This window comes from Camellia sinensis, chromosome 1, assembly GCF_055761805.1.
Source record: "Camellia sinensis isolate YWXY chromosome 1, ASM5576180v1, whole genome shotgun sequence".
Classification (NCBI taxonomy): domain Eukaryota; kingdom Viridiplantae; phylum Streptophyta; class Magnoliopsida; order Ericales; family Theaceae; genus Camellia; species Camellia sinensis.
Genome location: NC_138961.1, coordinates 26,184,120 through 26,193,384, shown reverse-complemented (window position 1 = coordinate 26,193,384; position 9,265 = coordinate 26,184,120). Strand labels below are relative to the sequence as shown.

Below are 9,265 nucleotides of genomic sequence, written 5' to 3'. Positions count from 1 at the left end.
TGGTTAAAATAGTCTATTTTGTCTTATATGACCATTTTAACTCAAAATGTTATGCCAAACGAACTCTAAATTGACTAAATAAGTACAAAAAGACAAAATAAACTGACTAAGTTAATAAGACAAAATATCATATCTAAACTATAATTATTTTAATTTTTTTTTTCTTCATACAACCATCACATCGAAATCAAAAAAAGTCAAAAATTCTTTCCAAAGGGAACGAATTTAGCCAAGTTTCATTCACCAAAAGAGTTAAAAGCCAAGTTAAATTAGTTTTTTTTTTTTTTTTTTCAAACGTAAACTTTGTTAGAATACCTGTTTTATGTTTAATTATGTAAAAAATATGGTAATTTATATTAAAAATATAAGCACGATTTACTAATTTAAGATAATCATCATTTTGTATTTCATTTCAATTTGATAATCATTTTAAAAAACCAAATACATCTAAATTGTAAAAAAATGATTTAATTATCGATATTGTTGTGAGTCGTGTTTCGATTCTAAAAAATTTATTATTGCATTCAAGCAAAATTCTTTTCACAAAATTTAGGGGAAATTATAATATATATCTTTAAATATTTAATTTATTTTCAATCTAAATCATCTGTCTATTTCTTTTAACTATAATAGAAAAAAAAATATTTTAATTATTAAATTCAATAAAAAAAAAGTATTTTAGACATTTTATTTTACGTTGAGTTTAATGACTAAAATTTATTTTTTTCATCAAATAAATGAGCTGATAGTTTAAATTGAATACAAATAAAAAAATTAGAGGTTAAATTGTCAAAATTAAAAATTTATTTTATTACAAGAGTCAAATTCTGATTTTTTTTTTTGGTTGTAATTTTCTAAAATAATTTATTATTTACTTAATATATTGTTATTTATTTTTTAAAACACTTTTTATCCCAATTACAAATAGAGTAATGTTAGAGATTCTAAAAATTCTACCAAATTTCCAACAAATGTCTTATATGAGTATGGAACCCACACAATGTGGGTTTCATATGGGTCTCACACCTATGTTGGACATTTAATAGAATTTTTAGTAAAATTTTTGAGATTTCTAATATTTTTGTTTTAAATAATGGCCTTGTTTGGTAGAGCTGTGGGAAAGTACTTATAACTTATGCCTAAACAGCTTATAGCTTATAACTATGAAGATAAGTTGATTTCTGACTTATAAATAAAGCATCTCCTGCCCTACTCAGATAAGTTGATTTCTGACTTATAAATAAAGCATCTTCTGCCCTACTCAAAGAATAAGCTGATTTCTGACTTTCAAAAAACTATAAGTTATAAGCTATAAGCTAAACCAAACAGATCAAAATAACTTAAATTAAACTAAAAACTGAAATAAACTGCTTTTAAGTTCTGCCAAACAGACACAATAGCATTTATCAGAGTGGAAATATCAAGTTTCGTTGAAGTATCTAGAATTGATGGCGCGAGATACGCGGAGTCGTCATCAATGTGAGTCGGCGCGTCCAATGATTCGAATCAAATCCCAAATGTCAACCCACAAACAAACCCAGCAAACGCAAACCTTCGATTCGAACCCGCAAATTAGTTTGTTTTTCTCATCAATTCAAGCTACCTATAAAAGACATATATGTAGATGTAGATGTAGATGTAGATGTAGATGTAAACGTAAAATGTTACACCTCTCTATATATAGACATCTTTTGACTTCACATACATAAAATCCAATCCACTGATCCACACATCACCATAATCGGACTCCATTTTCGGGTTCTCCGAGTTTTGTCCGATTCTGTTAACTTTCTTGGGCGTGCTTGTCCTTTTTTGCTTCAATTTCAATCCATACTCGATTCATGAGATCATTGCTTTAATACCCATCATTGAAATCAATCTTGATCACTTAACATGTGATGGGGAAATCGATTTGGAGTTGTATAAACAAGGTTGATTCTAAAAAACCAAATTGTGTTTTTTGCAATTGAAGTAGGTCAGTTGCTTTTGTTCTGTGATTGGTTTTAGGGTTCTGTTTGGGTGTTATTATGATTGGGTTTGGATTCTGGGTTTTTGAGTTTTGCTTGTGCTTTGGCAAAGCATGTTTGTAATTGCTTTTATTGTTAATTTGTTGAAGTGGGTTATAGCATGATTGTGTTTTCTTTTGCATTGATTTCTTTAGGGTTGTTACTTGTTATTATTATATGTATGATTGTTGTTTGTTTACTGTTTGAATTTGTGTTTTTAATAATTGCCAGTTCCATGTGGTCTACTTTATGTCACACTCTTATCTGTTCCGACAGTATGATTGATGATTCATTGAGACTAAATTTATTATGTTTTGTGTCTAATCACATGAGTTGTCTAGTGTCTATTGGGAATTTAATTGCAAATTATAATTATATTTATGTGTCTATTTTGTATAATTCACTTGATTAATGGCAGAATTGATGCTTCTGCATTCCTACGTAGTTTTTCATTTCACCCATACTAAGAAAGCAGACTTTTCGGTTTAGGCAATTTGTTGATTGTTTATCGTCTTTGAATTCAGCTTTAAATAGTGTCTGTTAAAGGTATCTACCTTGTTTATGTCTATTAATTTGGTCTATTATTATCTGTATAGAGTCTATGAGTTCTAGACATGTAACATTTACTTTACATTGTTTTCTTTTTATGTCTCTTTATTACCTTCGATTATGATGTAAACTGATTGACACTTTTCCATTTAATTGGGAGAGAGTAAAATTTTGGAGTATATTTTCTTTGCAAGTTGTTTTTGGCTTAGTGTTCAGCTTTGAATGTTTATCTGAGACGTGCTTACTATCCAACTATATTGATTACATTACATTTACTTGCATTGAATGAATTTTCATGTCTTTTGCAGAGTGCTTGGGTTTCAGTGGTTTCCTTCAAAATCAGGTTGAGAAACTGCCAAAAGAGATGGAATCCAAACAACGTACACCGAGTGTTATCGCGAGATTGATGGGTCTCGATGAATGGCGGCCCCAGCAACCTGTCTGCAAACCTCATCGAGTGCTTTCTGAAAGTTATCTTCGGAAAAGTGCTTCCATCGGTTTAGTAGAGAAGCGATCATACCATGAAAGACATTCATTTAAGGTCAATTATGAAAAAGGGAAAGAATTTAGCAATGTCTTGGAATTCACCAATCATCACCATGATCTGCAATTTGCCCAACAACATTCCCAGTCGGGTCATGAAACAGTCTTGAAGTCTTCTAGTTCTCCTTATAGTGGGAAAAGTGAAATTCCCAGGAAATCAGAAAGGAAAACAGCACGGCGGAATATTTTGAGATCGATTCAAAAACTTGAGAATGGTTTTGTTACAGATTCCTGTGTTGACTTTGGTGTTGATTATACCCGTCAGTTGTTAAAGGATGAGACACGTCTTTCCCCTTCAAGAATTGTTGTTCTAAAACCAAATATTGGAAAGGCACAGAATGCTTCAAGGCCTTCATTTTCACCTATTTGTGAGGAAGTTTCTCAGCAAAGTGATAGAAAATCTGTGGAGTTTTCTAAACTTAAAAACATCGAATTACATAATCGAGTAGTACAAAGGAAAAACTTGGCCGAATTGAGAGGTAATGAGACCTCCACAAATGAATCTAAGATAACGATGCCGCCTTGCCCAAAGTTATTTGATTGGAAGAAGCGATGCCAAACCACTCATCCTCCTTTGAATAGGTTATCTTTTGCCAAACAAGCCAAGCAGCAACTCTTGGAAAGGTGGAAAATGACCAGAAGTCTTCAAGAAGTTGGAGTGGCTAGTAGGGGCACCACCCTCGGTGAAATGCTTTCTATGCCTGACAAAGAAACCAAGCCCATAGATTTAAACTACAAGCTTGATGCATGTGGATTGAACAATCAGTTGGTTCTGAATGATGGAGATTCAGACTTGGGAAGTCCTTTCAGTATTAGCAGCAGGGATGGTTGGAAGGAGGAGTGTGCCAAAAGCTTAACTAGATCGGAATCTCTTCCTGCTGCTTGTATCACCATTGAAATTCCTAAATCTAGGATCAGAAATGAGGCTGTCCATGATGACAGTTCAGAAGTCGGAGTCTCAAGATTTAGCAATGAGAGTGTTCTTTGTTTGGATTTAGAATATGATCAAGTACAAGGAACCATGGCAATTCAGGATGAGCTGAAAAACAGTTGTGGCGAGAATGATCTTTCTGGAAAATCTGAAGAGAAATATGTATTTGCTCACTCACCAATTGGTACTGTTACTTACTCGAGTCTGGATTCAGAAGTAGTGGCAGTTGCAGAAACTGAGAACGTGGGAATGTCATCTGGAACTGCCGAGGAGCAGCAATCTGAACCAGCGGCCTGTATTTTGTTCTTGAAACATTCCTCTCATGGCTTGGATTCTTCTGTTGGACAGGTTTGGCTTTTCTTTCAAGGATTTTAGTGTTTTAGACTAACCTTTTGCTAGCATATGTAAATGATTCTATGAGAAATGCAATGCAATTGTTTTTGTTTGTATTTCAGTGATAACATTTTTACATATAATGGTTTTCTATTATATATTTTAACTACCTGAAAGAACCTATATCATAGCCTACATGTGCATGCCCATGAGTGTGTTATTTGTTACTTATCCTGTACTCATTTAGTTGTATCTTTCTTTTTTTTCTTTTCTTTTTTTAATAATTTTTTAAAATTTTTATGTGTACATGTTGCATCATATAGTTTTGTGTCATTCTACAACGTAGGCACTTAGACTTATTTATCACTTGGTTGCTCTTTTTAGGTTTTGGGCATGAAATTTAAATTACTTGTCCTTTTAACTACTATGACAAGATTAATTGAATGTTATTTGTAAAATGCAGACTCTGTTTATTATCAAAAACTTGGAAGATGTGAATCAATCATGCTGTGCTGAACACCTGACATAGTTATATCTTATATGTGTTCCTAAGTGTGCTAGAGTCTTTGATTTTCTTTTTTCTTATTTGGCTTGCAAACAACCTATCCCTCTTGGTTTCAATTTAATATTTGTGATTCTTCCCTTGTGTATTTTTTTTTGGGTATGCATCACAAACGTCCATGTTGGAAAAGAAATGTGCTGATTGTAAAATTGGAATTGCTAGTCTTAATGTGTACTGCAATATTGTCAATCTTGTTCTAGTTAAAGCCATAGAGAATGTTCCTTGCTTGGCTTATCTGAACAAGTTAGCACGGTCCTTTGTTTTTCAAGCTGTTATCAGCATTTTGGTCCATTTTCCTGCTTGCCTGTTATAATCTGTTTTCTACTTCCAGTGTGTTTAGCTGTAAAATTGTGCATATAAGAATTTTTTTTGTCTTTTATTCTCTGGTTGGTGTAAGAATTTAGTGTTGAAGATCCTAATGGGAACCAAACAATCTGCCTTCTTTTTTTTCTTTTTCTTTTTTTCTGAATGAAGTTCAAAGTGAATCCATATTTGACATGTTTCTCAGTGAAAGATCTCCAATCAATAATTAGTGTCTTCTAGATTGCAATCCTTGCATTCAGCTTATTTCGAGCTTAAATTTTGTATTGAAATTATTTTCTTTCACTTTTGATATTGTGCCGTTGCTCTTTTGTGTCTTGTGATATACATATTATAAATTTTGTCACTACATTTTATTTCTTGTGGCACATTGTGTGATTGGTTAGATTTTAACTCTGTTTTTGAACTACAGGATTCATCAGTTAGATCCCTTGAAGAATCATGGGTTCCCTCAAGCTGCCCCAGAGTTGACTCAGAATTTCCCGTGAGCTTTGGGGAAGGTTACTCTGATAGTCCAAATTCAGTTCTGGAACCACCTTTCGGTGAAGAAAATTTATCTGCCTCCAATTGCTTTCAAGACATTGGTGCTGACCTCCGTGGTTTGTGAATTAAAAACATTTTTCTCCACCATTTTTGTTTTATTTCTGATTGATTTTAAGTTTTCTAATATCATGACTTGTACAGGTTTACGGATGCAACTTCAACTTTTGAAGTCAGAGGCGGAAGAAACTAATTCAGAAGGACTCGGAATGGTGGTGTCTAGTGATGAAGACAGTGGTGATGGATCTGTTGATCTTTCGGAAGAAAACAGAAAATTACAGGGGTTGTTCGGAGCTCAAGAGAGTAGGGATTTCTCTTACGTAGTTGATGTTTTGGACGAGGCAGGCTTTTACAGTGGTAACCCACAATTGGACTTCGAAACATGGCACTCTCAAGATTGCCCAGTAAACTTGTCGGTGTTTGAGACGCTAGAAAAGAAATACGGTGAACAAACATATTGGGAGAAGGCGGAAAGGAGACTTCTGTTTGACCGTACAAACCTAGGGTTGAAGGAGATTTTGCAACCGTGCAGAGATGTCCTGACATGGACAAAACCGCTGAGAAAAATGTTTAACCTCTCACAGAGCCGTGAGGTGATCGAGGAAGAGCTGTGGATGTTTCTGGTTAGTCAAGAAAAGGAAGTGAGCAAGGACTTGTCAGAAAAGGCGCTGGGAACGGAAATTAGGTGGTTTAATGTGCGGGATGATATTGATTTAATTGTTTGTGAAATAGAGAGATTTTTGTTTGATGAGTTAGTAGCAGAGTTAGTGAGCATTGAGAGTTTTTAGTCAAGGTGTTTTTGGTTCTTGGAGATTATGTGATGTTAATAGGGTAATGGTTTTGGCAATATGTATTCAATGTATGCATAGCTACAGTTTTGGTAGGGTTGAAAAGGAAATGTAAAGATAAAGACTGATTTTTTGTGAAATAAAAATGGATTGGGATATTGGTTTATAGACTGAAATTGTTTTTTCAAAGTGCAGGTTATGCTGAAAGATCAATGAATGCTGTAATTCGATTCATTCAATCACACAGATACACACGAAAGACACATCAGATAACATTCAACTTCAATCCAAAATACAAAGAGATAGCAAATCAAGTTCCACAAAGAGTAAAACCCTAGAGGGTGAGGTAAACATTGAACTGGGTGATTGTTTCTACGCCATCGGTTGTGTGCTGATCTTGCTGGTGAAGAGTCTCAATAGTGGCATACCCTTTAGCATTCTCATACTCTCCCGTGCCACCAATGACTGCGATCTCAGACAATGGTGAACCAGTACGGTGGATCCCAAAGAAACTAATTGTGTTGTCCATGTCATGATCAACACCGTGGAACAATGCTGTCAACACAAGCGTGTGGCTAGTACCATCCAATGAGCATGCCAAGTAAAAACCTTGTGCCTTGCCTAGCACAGCAGATCCAAGCTCGTGCCCTTCGGTTAACTCGTTGTCAACAACGGTTATGGAGCCGAACATGAGCTGTTGAAGGGTTACGCCAGCCGGAAGCTGGCCAGCTGAGACAAAGGGCAAGTTGTTGCCGCCATTGACATTGTTGTTGTTGCCACTGTTTTGTATGACGGTGGAGCTTGGTGAGCCATTGAGGCCTACAAGTAATGGGGCATTGTTGTTGTTGATGACACCGGTGACACTGTTAAGTGGAACGCCGCCATTGATCGGGAAGACCTGACTATTGGGTTTGGAGAAAGGAAGGTTGTTGACGTCGGAGTTGGCCACAATCCCCGTCACCACCCTGCCCGAAGGGTGGGTCCCTCCCAAGATGTCATGCATGAAGAAGGACAATGGAGGGTTTTGTGGGGCCACCGCAGCACCGGCGGAAGCTGCTGAGGTAGGCCCACTTGGTGATGTGACGGCAGGAGTAGCTACTGGTGGTGCCACGTCAGCAACGGGTGGTGTCACGGTATTGGGCACATCGGCATCAGGGGCTGAAATGGCAATAGGGGCAACCACTGGGATGGGTCCATTTGGTAGGGTTGTGGTGGGTCCAGCTAAAGGTGCCACGCCAACAACAGGTGTGGCACCGGTGGGAGTGGCCGGGATTTGGCCACTTGGTAATATGGTGGCAGGGCCTTCTACGGGTGCCACGTCAGGAACTTCTACAGGTGCGTCGGCTGAGATTGGGAATTGTGGGTCCACTTCATCAAGGATCCGAGCTGAGCTGGCACATCCGATGGTGGTGACTAGTAACAAGAAGAGATAGAAGGTGACCTTCATTGTTTTGGAGGAGAGAGAAATAGGGTTGGCCATTTTGGAATGTGAAGAGAGGAGAGAAGGTCAGATTTGAGAGGGATGCTTTGCTTCTTGTGTTGGGGAACAGAGCTATCTAAACTAGTATATATAGTTTTGTATAGCTTTGAGGAGTCTCTAATAAGAAGTGGAGCTGGTAGCAAAGAATGCCCAGAAAAAAAAATAAAATAAAAAGAAATGGAGCTGATAAGATGGAGTAGGTATGTAGTACCCTTATTTTATTTGGCATGTTTAGTTGGAAAACCGAACACACTCTGCAAAAGGTTTCAATATGGTTCTGTTGAGTTCTGCCTGAAAATTCCTTATAATATGGAGGTTTAAATTCATCTTAATAATTAGTTAACAAAAAATTAACTAGATTATCACTTGAAGTATGAAATGCTAAGGATTAGGAAATTTGGGAAATGTTTGATTTAGGAATTGAAGAAGGAAAAGAAATTATCTCAGGAACTCTCTCTCATTGTCCATTATCACACACACACCTCAGTCATCTCTATCAGCAACTTCTCTGCTTCACCTTCATAATTATATTAAATATGTTTAATATAATTTGACTACAAATTGGTGCATATATGATTGATAGATTTAAAATTTTTTTATTATAAAAACGAGGAAGCAGTTTTTTTTTTTTTTTTTTTAAATAAAAAAGAACAAAGAATTGTAGTCGGGAATTGTAACAGCGAAAAATAATGGTGTACATGATCAAGGTGCTTTAGTTTGTTTTTCAGAAAAAAAAAAAAAAAAAGTTTCAATTTTAAAAATTAAAAAAAAAAAGTAATTTGATAAAAATGAAATCAATTTTTTTGTTAAATTTTAAAAATTATTTATGGACTCCCAAAAAATAAAATTGTATAAAAATGATAAGCATTTTTTATTTCTTTCACCTAATTAATATTTTAGAAAAAAAAATTAAAATAAGTTTTTGAAAACCAAATCAAACAAGTTGCGTCTTGAATGACAATTTTTTGTTTGGTCTCCAAAGAGTTAATTTCATCACTATAGATATTTGTGAGGAAATATTTTTTTCACCGATTTCGTGATTGAATGTTTATCACTAAAAATTGCCGTGAGGAAAAATAATTTCGTCACCAATGAAATTACTTTAGTGTTCAAATTTTTTGTCACTAATAAAATAATATTGTTCCCAAAAATCCTCATTTTCGTCACTAAATAATTATTCAATCCCATATTTATAATTTTAGTTGAATAAAT

The 9,265-nt window shown here is 35.1% G+C and overlaps 2 protein-coding genes across 5 annotated transcripts; one reads left to right on the top strand and one right to left on the bottom strand.

Annotated features, from left to right (window-relative positions):
• Positions 1 to 1,423: 1,423 nt before the first annotated feature.
• LOC114323289 (uncharacterized) lies at positions 1,424 to 6,739 on the top strand. 4 transcript variants are annotated; one of them, XM_028270858.2, is made up of 4 exons: positions 1,424 to 1,931; positions 2,864 to 4,377; positions 5,658 to 5,844; positions 5,930 to 6,739. In XM_028270858.2, the coding sequence occupies exons 2-4, from the start codon at positions 2,920 to 2,922 to the stop codon at positions 6,571 to 6,573; spliced, it is 2,289 nt and encodes a 762-aa protein (XP_028126659.2). In that variant the 5' UTR covers positions 1,424 to 1,931; positions 2,864 to 2,919; the 3' UTR covers positions 6,574 to 6,739. The 4 variants fall into 4 exon arrangements, with proteins under 4 accessions (XP_028126659.2, XP_028126658.2, XP_028126660.2 ...); XM_028270857.2 differs by having other exon boundaries at positions 1,433 to 1,975; XM_028270859.2 differs by having other exon boundaries at positions 1,439 to 1,971.
• Positions 6,740 to 6,772: 33 nt separating this feature from the next.
• Positions 6,773 to 8,053, bottom strand: LOC114323291 (dirigent protein 9). The gene has a single exon (XM_028270860.2). It carries the CDS (start codon positions 8,051 to 8,053, stop codon positions 6,908 to 6,910), a length of 1,146 nt encoding a protein of 381 aa, XP_028126661.2. The 3' UTR covers positions 6,773 to 6,907.
• Positions 8,054 to 9,265: the final 1,212 nt, after the last annotated feature.

Coding starts and splice junctions, on each gene's coding strand:
- LOC114323289 (XM_028270856.2), top strand. CDS start 2,851: ATGTCTTTTGCAGAGTGCTTGGGTTTCAGTGGTTTCCTTCAAAATCAG. Junction 4,378..5,657: donor TGGATTCTTCTGTTGGACAG/GTTTGGCTTTTC, acceptor TTTGAACTACAG/GATTCATCAGTTAGATCCCT. Junction 5,845..5,929: donor CATTGGTGCTGACCTCCGTG/GTTTGTGAATTA, acceptor TGACTTGTACAG/GTTTACGGATGCAACTTCAA.
- LOC114323291 (XM_028270860.2), bottom strand. CDS start 8,053: ATGGCCAACCCTATTTCTCTCTCCTCCAAAACAATGAAGGTCACCTTC.